Source organism: Drosophila serrata, unplaced genomic scaffold (genome assembly GCF_035046125.1).
Source record: "Drosophila serrata isolate PLE 108 unplaced genomic scaffold, ASM3504612v1 contig_66, whole genome shotgun sequence".
NCBI lineage: Eukaryota > Metazoa > Arthropoda > Insecta > Diptera > Drosophilidae > Drosophila > Drosophila serrata.
In genome coordinates this window covers 26,750-45,582 of record NW_028256964.1, presented here as the reverse complement: position 1 = coordinate 45,582, position 18,833 = coordinate 26,750, and the positions used below count along the sequence as shown (strand labels likewise).

The 18,833-nt window shown below is 42.8% G+C and overlaps 5 protein-coding genes across 19 annotated transcripts in view; 4 read left to right on the top strand and 1 right to left on the bottom strand.

Annotated features, from left to right (window-relative positions):
- app (Palmitoyltransferase app) overlaps positions 1–9,135 on the top strand; it is a 73,892-nt gene extending 64,757 nt beyond the window's left edge. For 9 of the 14 annotated variants that reach the window (XM_020948999.2, XM_020948996.2, XM_086837290.1 and 6 more), the window contains 5 exons: positions 1,529–1,640; positions 1,706–1,860; positions 1,915–2,036; positions 2,092–2,293; positions 2,597–6,443. In XM_020948999.2, coding sequence (XP_020804658.2) covers positions 1,529–1,640; positions 1,706–1,860; positions 1,915–2,036; positions 2,092–2,293; positions 2,597–3,814 — 1,809 coding nt within the window. In that variant the 3' untranslated portion in view covers positions 3,815–6,443. Of the gene's footprint in view, positions 1–1,528; positions 1,641–1,705; positions 1,861–1,914; positions 2,037–2,091; positions 2,294–2,596; positions 6,444–7,409 lie in introns of those variants that run through there. The other 5 variants (XM_086837331.1, XM_020949003.2, XM_086837324.1 and 2 more) reach the window with 2 other exon arrangements.
- Positions 9,136–9,144: 9 nt separating this feature from the next.
- Positions 9,145–11,305, top strand: Tsen54 (tRNA splicing endonuclease subunit 54). Its single transcript, XM_020948961.2, has 7 exons — positions 9,145–9,335; positions 9,388–9,503; positions 9,571–9,758; positions 9,818–10,709; positions 10,767–10,883; positions 10,954–11,087; positions 11,143–11,305. The coding sequence occupies exons 1-4, from the start codon at positions 9,283–9,285 to the stop codon at positions 10,598–10,600; spliced, it is 1,140 nt and encodes a 379-aa protein (XP_020804620.2). The 5' UTR covers positions 9,145–9,282; the 3' UTR covers positions 10,601–10,709; positions 10,767–10,883; positions 10,954–11,087; positions 11,143–11,305.
- Positions 10,776–11,479, top strand: LOC110181263 (adenylate kinase isoenzyme 1-like). The gene is made up of 3 exons (XM_020948970.2): positions 10,776–10,883; positions 10,954–11,087; positions 11,143–11,479. The coding sequence occupies exons 1-3, from the start codon at positions 10,776–10,778 to the stop codon at positions 11,477–11,479; spliced, it is 579 nt and encodes a 192-aa protein (XP_020804629.2).
- Positions 11,480–11,968: 489 nt separating this feature from the next.
- Positions 11,969–15,876, top strand: LOC110181257 (adenylate kinase 1). Of its 2 annotated transcripts, XM_020948962.2 has the most exons (5): positions 11,969–12,141; positions 14,274–14,357; positions 14,621–14,743; positions 15,070–15,447; positions 15,519–15,876. In XM_020948962.2, exons 1-5 carry the CDS (start codon positions 12,139–12,141, stop codon positions 15,615–15,617), a joined length of 687 nt encoding a protein of 228 aa, XP_020804621.1. In that variant the 5' UTR covers positions 11,969–12,138; the 3' UTR covers positions 15,618–15,876. The 2 variants fall into 2 exon arrangements, with proteins under 2 accessions (XP_020804621.1, XP_020804622.1); XM_020948963.2 differs by lacking the exon at positions 14,274–14,357.
- Positions 15,877–17,251: 1,375 nt separating this feature from the next.
- Positions 17,252–18,625, bottom strand: LOC110181266 (brachyurin). The gene has a single exon (XM_086837379.1). The coding sequence runs from the start codon at positions 18,447–18,449 to the stop codon at positions 17,508–17,510; it is 942 nt and encodes a 313-aa protein (XP_086693505.1). The 5' UTR covers positions 18,450–18,625; the 3' UTR covers positions 17,252–17,507.
- Between the last annotated feature and the right edge of the window lie 208 nt (positions 18,626–18,833).

The window sequence follows — 18,833 nt, the reverse complement described above, 5'->3', positions numbered from 1 at the left end:
AGAAGAATAACTTCATACTTTCATTCAAATAGCTTAAATTTGCTCCAAAACAAATCTCGCACATCTATGCATATGATTCCCAACTAGTTCTAACATCCCCGGAACGAAGTGACTGCTGCCGGCCACGTCTCAAATATGTGTTGTGTTACAAAAGTTGCAAGTCATTGTTTATTAGTGTTCAAAGTTAGTAACTGATCATACATAGTTAGTGGTCATAGATACTTACTAATCATAGTTAATTACTGGTTATATATACTTACTGGTCATAGATACTTACTGATTATAATTACTTACTGGTCATAGATACTTACTGTTCAGAGTTACTTATTGGTCATGGAGCTTTACTGTTCAGAGTTTCCTGCTGGTTATAGATACTTACTGATCATAGTTAATTAAGAATGATATTTCTAAAAATCATCCTATTGTTCCTATGTCAGCTATGTATATGTATATATATAGTGCACCGATTCGCCATGCTCCGACTTATAAACTTTTAAAAATATTTAGAAGATTAACTGCATTGTTTCATTCAAATAGCTTGCTCTTAAATTTGTGCCAAAACAAGTCTCGCACACATGTGTATATAATTCTCAATTGGTTCTAACATCCCCGGGACGAAGTGACTTCTACCAGCCAAGTCTCGGATACGTGTTGTGTTACAAAAGTTGCAAGTCATTGTTTATTAGTGTTCAGAGTTAGTTACTGCTCATAGATACTTACTGTTCAGAGTTACTTACTGCTCAAACTTTCTTAATGTTTATTTCTACTTATTGTTTATTAATACTTACTGATCATAGGGACTAACTGGTCAGAGTTACTTATTGGTCATAGTTACTTAACGTTCATTAGTTCTTACTGATCCTAGTTACTTACTGGCCATTGATTTTAACTGATTTTAGTTGCTTACTGGTGATAGATACTTACTGTTCATAGTAACTTATTGTTTAAAGATATTTAATGATCCTCTTCATTTAACAACCGTTTCTCGGCCGGTTATATTATATAGCATTCCGATTTTCATAAAACTAAAAACGATTTTTTATATAAAATTATATATAATCAAGGGTATATATATAAAAAAAATATCACTATATATAACTGCATATATTTTTAATATTTTTATGTACTTTCCTATACCTTCAAAATAGCATAAAATCAAAGGGTATGCTTGTCTGTACTTTCAAAAATATGAGTGAATCCTTTTTAGTCCATGTGAAGCTGCTCTTCCTTGACGTAATTTAAGTCCCCAGAGGAGTGAAGGCAGCTGGCAGCTTGAAGGTCGACTTGTTCCTTTGGGGGGTTTTCGGATACTCGTCGTATGCGGCTGTAAAAGGATTTGTGAGGAGAAAGAGACTTGAAATTAAGGCGTTTCTTGGTCGTAATTTTGGTGTTGTCACACATCTCGTGAAAATGCAATTAACCTTATTATGTTAGGGCTCACAACAATGACTTGTAACCGTCTTTATTTTGGATGTGCCTTTATAACCTGGTTAATGTACTCTCTCTCTCTTTTGTTGCTTGTTTTCAGGTGGGAAACTGCGTGGGCAAGCGGAATTATCGGTTCTTTTATTTGTTTCTAGTCTCATTGGCATTTTTAGCTGTATTTATATTCTCGTGCTCTGTGACGCATTTAGTTTTATGTGAGTACCATGCGAATGTGTGCATAAATTTGGATGAATTATAGTGTTTATAATACCGCCGACAGTGATGAAAACCGAGCAGGAGGTCTTCGAAGTAATCAAGAAGGCGCCCTTCACTGTGATTGTTGTGTTCATTTGCTTCTTTTCGATATGGTCCGTGATCGGCCTGGCCGGCTTCCATACCTATCTGACAACAAGCGATCAGACAACCAATGAGGATGTGAGTATATAGAAATAGACATAGATCAAATAATGGAGTGTTTTTCCCCCACAGCTCAAGGGATCCTTCTCCTCCAAAGGCGGTCCACGCAACCAGAATCCCTACTCGCGGGGCAACATCTGCCTGAACTGCTGTCACATCCTGTGCGGACCCATGACGCCCTCGCTGATCGACAGGTGAGTAGCTGACCCCCAGGAAACCTCGCTCAAGTAACCAATGGATTAACTTTAGACGCGGCATTGCCACCGATGAGTTCATCCAGCAGATGCAGCACCAGTCGAGTCCGCGGCACGCACTGAGCGATGTGCTGAGTGCCTCGCACATGGTCACCACCTCGCAGCCCATGATGGGCGGCGGTGGCGGTGGCATCGGTGGTGCCGGCGGCGGGATCAGCATTGGAGGGGCAGAGCTGAAGCCACGCTTCTACGACGAGGTAAGGGGCAAGGCCACAATGGGCCATCCAACCCATAAAGAGCACTCCTTCACCACCGAAATCAATATCTAAATGTCTGGGCACTCTGCTTGCTTGATAATATCCTTATCCTTATCTATTAAATCAAAACTCTCGTACGATGAACTTTTGTGCACATCATTTTGACGATCTGTAATTTATACTTCTTCTTTTTGTGTTCTATGCAATGTTCTTTTTTGGTAACTACTCTCGATCATACACCACAAACTACTACTACTACTACAACTACTACCAACACAATCACGACCAACAACACACGACCAGTCCAATCCCTCCTCCTCGACACTGGAGGGCAATGGAGCAGCAGCAGCAGCAGCAGCCGCCGCCGCAATCAATGGCCATGGGAACGGTCACGGGCTTGGGCATGGGAACGGATTCGATCATCCGCCGCCCAGCTACGACCTGGTTCAAAACGGTAAGTCCCGCAAGCAGCACCAGCAGCGCTGCTCCCTGCAAACCCTGCTGCCCGCCAGTGCCCAGCAGCAGTTCAAGGCCGGCAAGCATAAGCACAAGCAGCTCAAGCAGCAGCAGCATCACCACCATCAGCTCAAGCAGCAGCTGGTGGCCGCGGAGCTGCAGATGCAGCATCAGCAGGACGGCGGCGGGGGTGGTCCCTCCTCACCCTCACTGCTGCCCCGGTCGCCGGCCACCTCCTCATCCTATCGGCTGAACCTGAAGCGCTCGCTGCACCTGCCGCTGACACCGTCGTACGATGATGTCCGTCACTCGCCGCTGCCGCTGCTGCATCATCATGTGCACTCGCAACAGACGACGGCCATTGGGAGTGTGGCAGCAGCGGCTGCAGCGGTGGCATCCGGGGCCAGCGGTACAGGAGCCGGGACTGGAACTGGTGGCAGCGGTACCTCCTCGTCCACCACCGCGCCCACCTCGGTGTCGGCATCGCTGGCCACCAATGCCGCCGGCCCTCCACCGCTGGCCCCGCGACGACCGTCGACGCTGCAGCTGCAGGCCAGCAGCGGAGCGATCTCCGCCAGCAACAGCACACTGACCACCATACACACATCGGCGCCACAGCCGCCGGCGCCCACGGACTTCAAGTACTATTCCCCGCAACGCAGCACCGACTCGAACCTGATGCGGAACTACCCCTTCCCGAAGGCGGCGCGCGGGATGAGGCGGCAGTCCACGCAGTCGGTGGACTCGCAGAAGGTGAACATTGCGGGGTATCAGCCGCTACCGATGCGGAAGCCCTACAAGCACCAGGAGGTGATGTTCGAACTGAAGTCCCCAACAAATCGTCTAACGATACGCGAGTGCGATTTTGGCGGTGGCGGTGAACCCTGCGACGACGATCAGTCGATCAAGGACAGCCAGATCTTTCGTGTTAGTAAACGAAATCTTTATATGAATCACCGGTCGCCGTGGAAGGAGCGCGACCGATACTCCAATCTCTACGAGTACTCGTTCAACATCGATCTCAACTCGATCATCGAGGATGCGGCGGGCAGCGACTCGTCCTAGTACGCAGCAGCAGTCCGCCTCTCCGTTGGCCCAGCTCCCCATCAGCCTTGGTCCTGGTCCGCTCTGGTCCGTTCTGTCCGTTTGCAGTCCGGATTCATCCTTGTCCCACTCCAACATCACATCCTCCTCGATCGGTTGTTAGGCGCTGTATATAAGGCGGGGCCCTGGCCAGCCCGCTTCCTACTGCTGCTTCCACGCTTTTGCTAAGATTTAGGATTTGGATTTGCGATTTAGGACTTGGTTTAGGATCATACATAAAGGGGCTTTAGCTTAGCTTGTAAAACCTTTTTGGAATAGTTGGCAATTTGCATTTTTAATCAAGGCTGTAAACTGTTTTTTCCAACCGAACCTCTAACAACTGGTTCGGTTTTTTTATTTTTTTGGAATTCAGGAATAGAAATATTGGGAAATGGTATTAAAAATTCATTAACCATTGGCGCAGCTTTACAAAAATTAATATTTAATTATTGTTAACATGTTGAGCAGCTTTAAACTTGTGTCCACTTATAAATTAGACAAATTAGTTGTATTAAAAGTATTTACTATTGGCCAAAGGATAAGGAAAACAGAAATTGCAAGGTTTGCAGCCTTGATTTGTACTGTATTTGAGGGAATCGGATCACAGGAGAGTCTGTGATGGCGGCGAGACTCACTTGGCTTCCAGGATGCAATGCTTTAGAAGCTAATAGTTTATGTTTGCACCCCCCACATTTTGTAGAATGTCGGAATTATATGATTTTTTTGGTTTATGTAGAACATGCTCCCTCAACAAACTTGGTTCATAGAGAATTTTGCGTTTATATTAGCACCCAGTTTCCCAGGCTACAAGAGCGCCAGATCTCTCCTGCTGCTACCAATGGCAGTAGAGGAGCTCCGGCGCCATGGGGCCGCAATGCAACCCGTGTATATTGTAACCACCTTGGTCTACGTCCCAGCGCCGCCACCTCCAAATAGTGATGACACCAACTAACTAACCAAGTAACCAATTAACCAAGTAACCAACTAACCAGCCAAGTAACCTACTAAACCAGTAAACCATCAAACATCCCTCACCAAGCATGCCTGACTCTCAGTTCGTTCGGCTTAGTAAAACGCTTCAATTTTTAATTTTGTCCTTTGTTTGGGATCCTGGTGAGAAACGATCGCAGTCACTTGGGGAGACTTTTTGTTTTACTTTTAAATTATTTTGGAAGGTTTCAGCCAAAAGGAAGAATAATATAACAATTATTAATTAACTTGCAATTAGAGAACGAAGGGATATTAGCGAAAAAATAAACACTTAATGAGCCAAAATAACTGCCATTTATTGAAGCAACCACAACAAGAACATTTTGTTAGGACTTTTTTCATTTTTACAATGAAAATTAAAATTAATTGTAAACGTAAAAACTAAACCAATGGAATTCAATAAGAATTTGATAAACTATGTATCAGTGTTAAGATCGCGAGATGTCATTTTTAAACTTATAGAAGAACGATAAATACGTCAAATTGTTGCGAAAAAACGGATTGAATATATCAAATATCGAATATGTCTTAATCTCGAATATATATTGGAATATGGCCAAGTGACTGCTGCAAATAATTAGCACTAAAAGGAATACACAAAAAAGCGCTGAAGTTAAAAAGGAAATAAGAAATGGGAAATGGAAAACAAGGAAATTTGAAAATGGAATATGCATACAAAAGAATATTGAAAATATTTATACCTAGTTGTAAAAGTTAAAGACATTTCTCGGTCAGAGACGGACTTTTGGGGGAGGTGAAAAACAAAGCGTTTAGCGTATTAGGTATATATTTAAGCCAGCTTAATGAATATATATATTGTATTCGCGGCTCACTCGCCGCCTCCAAGGCTTTAAATCTTGAGCATTAACAATATTATGAGTTCCTTTTATAATTAATTGCAAAGTGTAATACGCAATAGCGAGGTAATTGAAGTTATAGGTAGTTATATATATATATTATATATATGTGAGGACGCGTGTTAAATGATGCAAAAGTAAATTTATATACTTAAATATACACATATGTACGGTTAAATGTTGGGCAATAAAGTGTATCTATATATAGCGTATGATGTTCAAAATTGATCCGCCAGCAAAGAGATCTATACTAATCCCATTCCCCTTGGATATTCAGAGGATCGTGAGACCTACTCGCGACCCATATTGGAACCACATTTGTCCCCGAACCCCGACCATCGATACACTCCATGATCTTTATCCCATTATCCTCAGGTCCTGCCTTATTTTTTTTTATTTAGAACTGGCAAAAGCGCGCTCACCAAAGCTATAACCTCTACCTCTTGATTTATCTCGCACACTAATGTCAAACTCTTTCTGTATCTTTCAACTTGACTGTGGAACTAAACTAAAACAAACCAAAATAATACGAAACATACAAATTGTATTGTGTTTGTTGCCATTTTGTGAAACTAACGAAACATAAAACTAAACTAATAACCAAAACAAAAACTGCAATTGAGCGAAAGTTGTCGAGGGCCGCTTAAGACTAGAGTAAAAATGCATTTTAAGCCTTGATTGGGTGAGTTCTCTCCTAAACCTAAACCTCTCTCTAAAAAACAATAAGCAAAAGCATTTAATTGTTGTAACATATGTACCAAAAATATAACCAAAACAAAAACCGAAATTAAACTAAAGCTTTAGAGTTTCATTTACACCGCATATATAATTCCCATGTTTGAGTTTGAGTTGATTTCCCTGTAGCCCAACTTGCCGCCAGTCAAGTAGCTAACCGTACTCTGATATTTGTTCGTTACATTCGCATCCATTATATAAAGGATATATCCAGCATCAACCCGAAAACATAAACACATAATACACACATCATTCAGACACCAGAAAACAAAAAAAAAAACAATAAACTCAAAGTTTAATATGGTATTTAGAGATTATTTATTGGCAAGCTCCCGAGTTGTAAACACACCTACTAATTGTAGTCACGACATTTTAAAAGCATGCTTTAAATTGTTCAATTGGCACCGAATCGAAAGCATTATCCCATTGTTCCATTATCCCATTAATTAGCGCCTATGTTAGTTTCCCTTTATTTTATTTGTCACTTGGTTTTTTCAGTTATTGATGTTTATTGGTTCAAGAGCTTATCCACTGATGAGTGTCCAATTAAGTTGATTTCCCCTTGCAGTTCCGGTTCCTCCTCCGGAAGGAAGGAGGGCGGATCCTCTGCTTTCACAGATTCAATTACAACACGCATTATTCGGACCAAACCCGCTTTTAATTAAATTACAATTTTAATTTGCCGCCCTTTTCAGCGTTTATGATTATTTTTGCATATTTAAATGGTTTTATTTATCCCACACAGCTAAAACCGAATCAAAACAAACCCATCAAAACCAGCAACAAAAAAAGAGCAATAAAAACCACTAGATAAAACTGCTCCAAATTGAAATTGGTATTTTAAATTAGTTGGCAAATTTGTTGTAATGAGCATTTGAATATTTTACATGCATTAATTAAACATACAAAGAACCGCGCTAGTTATTACCATCCACTAATCACGACCCTCGGGTCACGTCCTCTCTTTCCCCTCTCTCTGTGTTTGTCGTTCGCAGGTAATTCCAATAGTCTAGCTCAGCTGGTGGACAACGAGATCCCGCTGGCCCAGATGGACATGCCGGCGTACACTCATCAGACGGCCACGCAGTCACGGCAGTACCGCCACCGGCATCATAAGCAGCGCCAGATCTCGAACGGTGGTACGGTGAGCTATGAGAATCAGCTGGCCACCGCCAGCAGTGAGGATGAGCTCGATGATCCCGATGTGGTGGTGGTTGGCAGCCCCGAAGTGGTGGCCGCCGTGGCAGCCATTGCCTCCAATAAGGCGCGGGATCTGCGCAATCGCAGCGGCAGCTACAGCAACCTCTTCGATGCGGACTTTGAGTCTGCCCTGGTCAACTCCACGCTGGTGGACAACCATGTGCGTGGAGGAGAACCATGTGCCACCGTTTCGGGGAAACCCTCGGCAGGAGCTGCCCTCTTGGCGGCCGCCATGGCGGGCAAAACGACGGAGAACATGTATAGCAATGTGCCGCCAGTGGTGGTCAACAGTGCTCCGCAGGATGCCACACTTCATGTGTACTCGAACATCATCGATGAACGCAAACAGCAGCAGCAGCAGCAGCAGCAGCTGCAACAGCGAGATCAGGCCAACAATGTGCTGTCCTCCACACTTCTGTGCGACGATCTCGACCTGGATGATCCAGTGAGTGCCGCCTCCTTTGTGGCCAGCCACTCGCAGCGAAAGTCCGCGGGCGATGGAGCTGAGCAAGTGAAGTCGGCAGAGCGGCTGAGGATGCTGCATGACACCACGATGATAGACACAGCGCTGGATCTGGACAGCCTGGATGGTTCCAGCATGGGCAACAGCTCGCAGTCCTGCCTGGTCAAGCCGGGCAAACCGAGTGCCGCGTCCTCGAACAATCCCATAGTCTGAGCGGCCCCGATTACCCATTGTCCTGTACATAAGTGTAGATATTCGATTGCCAGGCGAAGAGTATTATTATTTATTTACCTGTATTACCTGTACTTTTACCTATTTACCTATTACCCATGTGTGATGCGTCGATGGTGGTGGTTCAGGGGCGCGGTAGAGAGAACAGAACCTATCAGCAGGCAGATAAAATATTACCTTAACGCGTTACGCATTCAAAAACAGATAGATAGATATCTATGCATATATGTAGATGATAATAACTGAAGCATTTACGGATATATGTATACATATGTATGATACAAAACGTGGTGAACAATGATGTTAACAATTCAATGGCATTAACGAAAAGGACGAAATAAAGCAGAGGGAAACCAATACTATGGAGAGACATAATATGCATATACAATGTATGGTTAGTTATAGTGTATAATTTTTGTATTTAAGTTTTTACAACAGCCGAGTTCAGAGTTTAAAATAATATTTGCAATGGAGAAACAAATAAACAAAGGAAGGAAAAATCGAAGAAACAAAGAAAGCCAACTAGAAATATCCTGCAATATATGTACGTGAAGTTGAAATTGATGAATACGAAGAAGAATAAGGATGAGAAATGTTAACAGCGTAAGAAAGAGTTAAAAGCAACAATGTGGTGTATTAAATGTTCATAAAATTAAAGTTAAGTGTATTTTCAAGGTGTAAAATGTTATATGACATCAATTAAAACGAGTTCGAGATTTGGACAAGCTCCACTGCATGAAAGAGCAAAATGTTAAGCGTATGTTATGCGAAACTAACAAAACTACAATTATACAAAGAATAAAGATTTATAAATAGAGAAAACCAGACAACCATTAAGTTTCATTTTCCAATTGGTTTTAAAATACCGAACTACGGGCGCCAAACTCCTATCGATACATCGATAACAACTTGTTATTGGCGTGACGTCTTCGGCTTGCTGGCTTTCAAATGCGAACGAATTTGGTCACACTGCCATGGAGAAGAAAACAACATTTTTGGAAATAATTCCGAAATCAAACTATTTAAGGTGAATATTCAATAAAAACCCAATTGGATGGTGTGAAAATAAGCAATTCCAGTGCTGAGGAGCTCATCGCACATCGTCACTTTGAGTTTGAAACGCCCAGCGGAGGCCTGAAGCGAACACAAAACGAAGGCAGTGCGGCGGAACTCGAGGAGCTTCGCCGGGCGCAAGGTAAAATTTTTTATTTGTTAAATATTAATTGAATTACCCACTTTTATACATGTTAACCTAATTATAGATTGCCTGCGAGCTCAACTGTCCGTGCCTCGCATAGAGAGACTTGGGGGACGAGCACTGGCCACATGGGATGAAAAGCAACAAGTGGCGCAGGTCATGCGCAAGGATGGTAAATTCGAAAACTTTGGATACAGCGACCAAGGGAAACTCTACTTGGAATACTACGAAGCCCTATTTCTCCTGGAAGTGGTGAGTTTACAAATCAGCATATTTATTACAATTGAATTGTAAAACACATCCAATTTCAGGGACGCCTTCAACTGGAGTACTATGGATGTGTAGTATCTATTGAGCAAGCTTATGTTCTTCTCCTTGGTGAATTGGAAAGCGAGAAATACGAGCACTATTTGATTTATTCGGCTTTATCCCGCGCCGGTTACATAGTCGTGAGGCATCAACGTACGCAGATAGCTCCGCCAGCAGTCACCAGCGAAGATTGCATCTGGTCTTTCCTGAAGGCAAAAGTGGGGAATCAACCAGTACCCGATCACATAAGAGAATACCCCCATTACGCACTCATAGAGAAGCGAATGGAAGATTTTAAGGAACTCATTGTTGGCCAGAAGACGAGGGGTTCCACAGTCAGCGAAGAATCCATAGATTTCGAATTCGACACGCGAAAGCGGAAAGCTCCTGAAGAACCAACCAATGAGCCGGGAACAAAGAGAGGAAAGATTTGCCCAACTGGTCAAAGTCTTGTAAATCAACTAAAGACCCAACCGTCATATGCAAGGTTTGCAGAGTTGTTTCAAAAGTTTGATATTGTTCAGCTGAGAAGCAAAGATTGTACGACCGAAGAAAGCATGAACTGTCCTTTAAAAATAACCTTTGATCTGCACCTGCATAATGAGGGCTTCAAGAAGAGCTCACCCAAGGCACCAGCCTTTAATGTGATCATACTGGCGCCACGCTCTGCCTTTCCCAATCACGATCAGATCTCGAAGATCCAAAGTCTCCGGACCGCCCCACTGCTCGTTGTATCCGTTAGCGAGTCCAAACAGATACAGGCCTTTTTATACTATATTAGTTGATGATTGCCAATGATCATGCCTGCGTAACTTGTCATTTTTTTTCTATATTTTACACCCCCACAAATGTTTCGTTTCTAAATTATGATGTCTGTCGTATTGTCCTGCAATGGTAAATACCATCAAAATACTTACGTTTATCTGATATATTCATCGAAGTTCCTTTCAGGATGTAAGAATGGCCTGGATAATAGGCGGTCCAGGCAGCGGCAAGTCAACGCAGTCACAGAAAATTGCTCGACAATACGGCTACGTGCACATCGATCCTTCTACTTTAAAAAAAGAGGTTGATTAACCGAATAACTGATAGATCAAATATGAATACTAACATTACTATGTATTTATTTACAAAATAGGTGGAATTTAAGGAAACCAATGGCAAAACAGAAGCAATGCGGAAAAGTGGAAATCAAGCGCCATTGCATGATATTCTTCCGATGATCGAACATAAAGTGTATAGTGGCAAAAACAAAGGCGTCGTCATTGATGGGTAAGCTCCATTAGAAGTCGAGAATAAGAAACACAAACAGATAATGCATTTGCAGATATCCGGGGAGCCTCGAGGAGGCTGGAATTCTGGAAAGAAGCATTGGACGGCCTGACATAGTCATTGCCTTGGAGGTTGATGAGGAGACTAGCACTCGACGAAGCACTGCAAAACAGCAAAGCCTCCGTCGTCCAACCTTATCCGAATATGTAGTTGCCTCCAGAGAAGTTATTCAAAGATACGAAGATATAACAGCGAAAGTGGATAGCAACCAAGAACCCTATCGAGTCTTTGAGGTAATCAAGTTCAATATCGATGCGCTGTACATGGCCGAAGAGAGACTATCAAGGGCGAGACGATCCAACAGTCTGGGGCCACAACAGAATATTGCTTAGTGAATGCAACCGCTACTGGTACAATAACACCTGCAGGCGTTGCTCTAGTTTATATTGGAATTTACAATCGCCCTGAATTAAGGGACGACTATTAGTAATTAATGTAGACGGTATTGCATCAGTAGCTTTTGCATGCCCTCAGAAGGAGTAATCTCTCAAGTACATTGGATGTAGATACCTCCTGTTTGGTTCGTCCACCTACTCCCGACTGTTTTCTGAGAGGTATGCTACCAAATCTTTAATACTTTATCAAAATTTAAATTACCAAAAATTCGGTTTATAGTTAAACGGCCAAAATAGCACGCACAGATGGCAGAGGAAAGCTCTCAGCGCCAAAAAGCTTTCATGCGCGTACGGAAACCGTTAGCCGAATACAAACGAATCGGATCGAATCAAATCGAGTCGACTCGAGCTGAATCGAAAGCCTTTTTCATTCAGCTCAGTTCAGTCAGTCGTTCACTCTCAAGGCACGCAGCACCGAGAAATCCGTCGGACGGAGAAATTTAATCTGTTTTGGCGCAGACTGCGGAAAATCGACCACAACAGGCAACAGAGCAGGCATCGACGGCGGCATCAGCGGGTCCCCATAAACTACCGACAATTTCGCTATTTCTTCAAAGACCAAAGGCGGTCCCCGTATATATCTGGTATACATCATCATGGTGAGTGTGTGCGGCGCGAAGTGATTTCGTAGTAGTTTCGTTTCTGCTTATTGCTTAATTTATTTTTATTTGTTTTGTAGTCCGTATGAGTTTCACTTTGATTTAAATCTCTCGGACTAGGCTCCGCGTTTCCTCTGCCCAACTAGAACAACTTGAGTTTTCCGACTCGACCTTGAGCCACTTGCCAGTGCACTTGACCTTGCACACCACCCGTCCAGTGCAGGGCAGTGTAGGTTTGAGATGGGAGCTTCAAGTTCTCCCATCTCCAGCTCTCTACATGCTCTCCCAAGCTCTGAATCCCCATCAGCTGTTTGCTGTTTACAGTTTACTGTTTACTCGCCTCTGGGCTCTGGTTTAAGGGGGCGGCTCGGCTCTACTAATACCAAGACTAACTAATTCCAAACGATTACGTGCCTGTGAAATTCCGTCAGAATACAAGAAAACACACAAAAAAGCTAGCAAAAAATTAGCAACTCAACTGGCTCTCGGCCGAATGGGCTAAACAACGAAAATAAAACCGAAATTTCACATTCCAAAAGCAATAGCAAGACCAAAACCCGGCGCATTTTGACGTCAAAATCCCGATTTGCATAAATTTATGACCAGTTGGCCGAAACACAGGAATTTCTGGCGGGGCTTGATTCATTAGCAAGTCCCCTGTCGCCAGTCCCCGACGAAGCCAGTTAAAATGTGTTTATTGGCGCTACCCGAACTAGACAGTCATGCCGGTTTTGCCATAGCCCCGTCGCGTCGTGTCGCATTATTAAATTGTCAAAACAAAGAGACAAACCTTTTAAAAAGAAAGAGTCACCAGTTAGAGCTGGAGTTTGGCTTCCATAAAAATTCCTCAGAGCCAAGCTAAGTAGTTATTTAGTTCCGTTTGAGCGGAACGCATGTGTTTTGTGGCTAATTTTCAAATACTTAAAGTTAAAGTTAAAAGTTAATTACAGTTGGAACGTGATTGTAATTATATACTTTCAAGAAAACTATTAAAATTCTTTGTTTAAAGGTAGCATTTCCATTGAAAATGAAATTCTATTTCGAATCTTGTGTAAAAACTCAAGATAATGAAGTTTTTAAAGCAGTGTTAATACTCGCTTAAATTAGAGTTATTAAATATAGTTCAGAGATGCATATCTCTATTGATTTGAAAACAGGATATGTTCAGTGCTTAAAAAGCATGTAAAAATTTTAAAAATTGACTTATCCTTATAAACACATCCCTCTTGAGCTCCATAACAATAATAACGAAACTTTCTGGGAACCCAAGCAGATGTTCAAATTACCCTGCACAGGTCAGTGTTGAATTATTAAACAAATGGATATCCTTGGAAATGACATTGAAAAGTCACTAAACTACTAAAAATACACTCAAATATTACATAAATGAGCCTCAAAAATCATAAATTCTCACACGCAACGATTAGAGACTGCGTAGAGAGGAAAAGCGTCAGGGAAAATAAAAAAGCACAGAATTTATGCTATAGAGAATAACGGAAAGGTGCTAGAGAAACAACCTGTACATTATCAGGCTGCCAAAATTCATTCAATTTGCTGCTTGTCTGCTATTTCGTTCATTTGTATATATATTTTATTTTACCCAAAAATTTCTCTGGGTGCGACAATGCGGAACGGGCGAATATATCGGCGGGGGCCTCGCCATACTATATCAAACACCGATCCGCACTTCTACCCACACACGCTATATGGTCACGGTCCCTATAACGAGAGCAAACCAATTGTTTACAGCAATTGGGGATTTTTTCGATGAAATCAAACCATTAATATAAGCAATTGTGTGAATGGAGAAGAGGTGCCAATTGCCCAGAATGAGCTGAGCTATCCGTCGGGTCATAAACACAGCTACGCAGCAGTGGCTTCTGTTCAAGATCAATGTCATGATCATTATCGCCTGCACATATGTACATATATAAGTATAGATTTTTTTGCTAGATTGTAACACAAATTTAACTTGTAAATGGGAAATTTATTGCTTGGGATTTACTGCTGGCACAGTGCCCAGAAAATACTAATAACAAACGCATACAAGAAACATCTCAGATATATGGTTCAATAACACTATAACTTTTGAGATATCTAACCCTTCCCCACCAACTGTCTCGATTGTTCAGTTATTTATGTGTCACCAAATGTCCATGAAGAAGGAGGCTCAGGAGAAGCTCAAAGCCGAGGAGCTCCGTAAGGCGAGAGCCGCTGTAAGTAGTCCCGACAGAAGCCCCAAAGAAGTCGATGGGCAATACATATTACTTGATGTATGATGGCATGTTCTGTCTGGCCGCCGCTTCTCCACAAAAGTTTAGACCCAAGACTTGTAAAAAAGATATATGTATATATATTACCCCGTAACCCCACTAAGCTTGCGTGTAAACCAGTAAATCCTAACTAAGCTAATTTTAGTAGATGTTTCGCTTGCCTTGTTGTTGTGGCTCTCCTTAACGAATAGTTCCTGTATTTACAGTCTGACATCCCCATCATCTGGATCTTGGGCGGACCCGGCTGCGGCAAGGGCACTCAGTGCGCCAAGATTGTGGAGAAATATGGATTCACACATTTGAGTACCGGCGATTTGCTGCGCAATGAGGTAATTCGTCAGAAATACTTGAATAGCTTGTAAAATCTTATAGATTTTGAATAATTTTTATAGAATGACTTTATGGTGTCTTTACTTTTGTGTTTACATTTATAATTTTGGGATATTTTCAAATAGATTGTGAAGAGCATAGGGACTTATTCGGTTCATTCTATTCTATTCTGTTTATTTGTTAATACATTTATGAACAATACCCTATGCAAGGGTTACTTTTTAAGTGAATAAATATTTATGAATTCTTGATACTATATAATCCCTTCCTTATTTCCTCTTCCACCATTTGATACCCCACTAAAATCCTACTTCAAATATTCCAGGTCGAGTCTGGATCGGACAAGGGCCGTGCGCTGCAAGCGGTGATGGCTAGCGGTGGACTAGTGTCCAACGATGAGGTGCTGTCGCTGCTCAATGACGCTATCGGTCGGGCCAGGGGCGGTGCCAAGGGTTTCCTCATCGACGGCTACCCCCGGGAGAAGAACCAGGGCATTGCTTTCGAGACTCGCGTTGCTCCCGCCGACCTGGCGTTGTACTTCGAGTGCTCCGAGGACACAATGGTGAAGCGCATTATGGCGCGTGCCGCCGCCGCTGCCGTGAAGCGGGCCGATGACAACGAGGCGACCATTAGATCACGTCTGAGGACCTTCGCCGAGAACACCCATGCCATTCTAGAGCAGTATAATGATAAGACCCTCACGGCAAGTCACAAGATTGATATTCTATTATGCTAAAAGCTATATAAATCGTTAATCTTTCCCGTCTACCTTAGATCAATGCCGAGCGGGATGTGGACGACATCTTTCTGGAGGTTGTCCAGGCCATTGACTGTGTGCTAAGGAATAAGCAGAAGGCCGCCGCCCTATGCTAGTTGAAGGTGAAAGCATTGATTTCCTAATCAAAGGTACCAAAGAGTTAGAGCAAAGCAACCAAAATTTTTAAAGCACTTTTTAGTGCGAATCTCACACAGTCTCAATAATGCTGAGCACACAAATGAAAGCGAAACACCAAATAAATTAGTCCTTAATCTATAATTTGTTATCATATTCAAAGGCCTTATCCTTCAATCGACGATTGCAAGCAATAATTGATCGGTTGCTTTAAATAAATTTCTATATGTAAAATGAAAATGTTGCTGTTTACATTGCCTTAACGGATAGATATAAAGTTAATTGAATAATGAGTGTAATTTAGTAGCGTGTGGTTAGTTAAGTTCGTTTGTATAAAATGCAAATCACGCCCAGGCACGATTTAGGGATTGCAATTAACGAGTTTCGAGCTAATTATTCACAAGCTAATTGAATGCTCCAAGGGCACGTGTGCCGATTGAAAGGAAAACATTCGAATAAGAATTTGCCTTGAAGGTGGCTGTGAGAGCCACCTGATTTATGGCTGAAAACTACAAGCTCATTTGGTTCACTGAACCAGTTTGCTATCAGCATTTAAATGTTGTGGGAGTTAAGTAGAACAGATTAAGCCTCATTTACATTGATTTTTTGCACTAAATTTATAATTAAGTTATCTCGAAAGAAGCTTCCTTAAATCGAAGTATAACTAGTTCTTGTGACAGCTTTAAATTATTGGTATTCCGCTGTAAAACCTAATTTGTCAAGAGTTATCACTACTTATCCTTTCATTTATTTGCGGCTTAATGATGTAGACCTGAACTATATAAGATTTTTATTAAGGAACTTTCCAAAATCTCTGAATACATCTCCGATAAACAAACATTAACAAGTTGCACCCGATTAACAGCTTTGGCCATAATAAATTAAGTTCCAATTTAGATTTAATTTGGAGCGAGTCATCATGGTTTTAATTGATCGCAAGCTCGGCGGGGAATCATTTCTAAGCTCTGAGCTCCCATTTAAATCAGAGATGATATCAATTTTTGATAAATCCCTGCCATCGTAGGAACATCTTGACGTCATGAAACGTTTGAAAGCAAAATAGAACTGACACAATTCGAACACAAGAGACAAAGGCAGCAGAATCAAATTAAAAAAAGAAAAGCTGGTCAGTGCCTTGGAGTCTTCCTCCAAACTGGTAGAAATAGAATCGTCCATCTATCACGGAACTAAATACCAAGTCGAGCGTCATCGCGCCGAGCTCCAGCTCCCCTTCGAACTGAAGTGGGTCCGAGTTCGAGTTCGAGTTCTTTCGAGTGTAAAGTCAACACAGAAACATTATGTAAAGTAAGTGGTTCGTTTGGGTAGCTGACATAGCCTAAGCTAGCATACCTCATAATTGTTGTGCCTTTCGCAAATTATGTAAAACTGTGAAAACCCAAAGTAGGTAGTAGAAAACGAAACAGTTAACCGTCCAGAAATTATCACCTGGCGACGTAAAAGTTTTTATCTGTCGATTATCGCTGGTCGAGATCAGATCCCCAAACGCGGGAATTCCAATTCCACAAAAATCAGCATGACTAAACAACAGACGACAGAAAAGCCGAATCAGGTTTTTTGTGTGCTATTATTTTTTGTTATTTTTGTTTTCGTATCTCTTGTTTTTTTCATTTATTTTCATATACAATTTCTTTATATTTTGCATCGCATTTGTTGCTTTCTTTTTGTTTGCAGCCAAAGTTTAACTCGCTACTCTGAGGTCTTACAGCTAAAATAAATATAGATGTTTAAATAGTTAAAGCTAAGAACAATGTACAGATGAGGGATATATCACAAGATTGGAGAAGTTCTTTAAATATATAAAGCTATCAGGGGATTCAGTCAGGATTCAGGACGAGCTGCCAGTACCCGTTTTAGATGAGATTGTTATCACTGTACGGATGCTGGTGATGTTGCTGCTGCTGCTGCTGGTGCTGTTGCTGCTGCTGCTGTTGCTGCTGCTGCTGCTGCTGCTGCTGTTGATGCTGGGGTCGCAGGTACTGCTGTTGGGGTGCCCTGCGTCCCCCAATCTTGCTCTCGATCCAGTCCAGGTAATGAGTGACCCTGGTGAAGCCCCCAGGAATATTCGTTTCACATCCATCGGCGGGTCCAAAGCTGGTAATGCCCACCACCACCTGGGTGTCCTTAAGCACCAATGGCCCACCGGAATCGCCCGTGCACACAGTCTCATCCTTCAGGCCCTTGGCACAGATCACGCCTGCAGTGACCACATCGTACTCCTGGGCGCACTCAGCATTCGAGATCACCTTCAGCTCGGTATACTGCATGGAATCCGAGTTGGTCATCTCCACCATGGCGCCCCAACCGCTGGCCACCACACTCATCCCGGCGAACTGATCGTGACGATATCTGCTGGGCAGCGATGCTGGCTGAATCCTGGAGGTGAACGCTATGTCCATGGGCAGCTTGACCAGGGCAATGTCATTGGCCGCCGTCTCCGGATTGAAACGCTCGTGCACGATGAACTTGTTGGAGCGCAGCACCAGTCCACCCAGCTGCTCCGTATCCTCCACACTCTTGGTGCCCAGATACACATCGTAGTGGGTGACACCCATGGTGCAGTGTCCGGCGGTGAGGATCCAGCGTCTGTCCAGCAATGTTCCGCCGCAGAGGATGCGCTTGCGCCACAGTTGCTTTCCGATCAGCATCACCTGGTAGGGGAACTTCTCAATCCTTCCGAACTTGGACTGGCCCACGGCATAGCCTTCTGTGTGGACAGGCGCCCAGGTGAGCATTAAGATCAGTGTCAGTCCCATTCCCAGTCCCATCAAGTGGGCTATACTGTTGTGAATCATTTTGTTGTGTTGTGTTCTGTTTGTTTGTTGCACTTGTCACTGGTTTGTATCTTCAATGTTCTTCAAACTTAGTCACTGGTTTGGCTTTCTTAGTATCTTTTTTTGTTTTGTTTGGTATCTGAGTTCTGCGCGCTTTGAACGTTCGCTTCAATCTAAATCCATTCTGATGGAGCCGTGATTTTTTATACCTCGCCGCTCGTGCTCAGCTAAATATTTAGCCGGCTATCTGGCGTGGCTTTTTGAGATCTTCCATCTCCGAGCAGCTCTCTCCGCTCAGCTCGACTTGGTAGACTCTTCTCCGGTCTCCGATCTCCGGTAGCCTGTTGTTATGACAGCAAACAAGTCGTAAAATCTCGTTTATAACGCTGGGGCCTCCTCCTCATT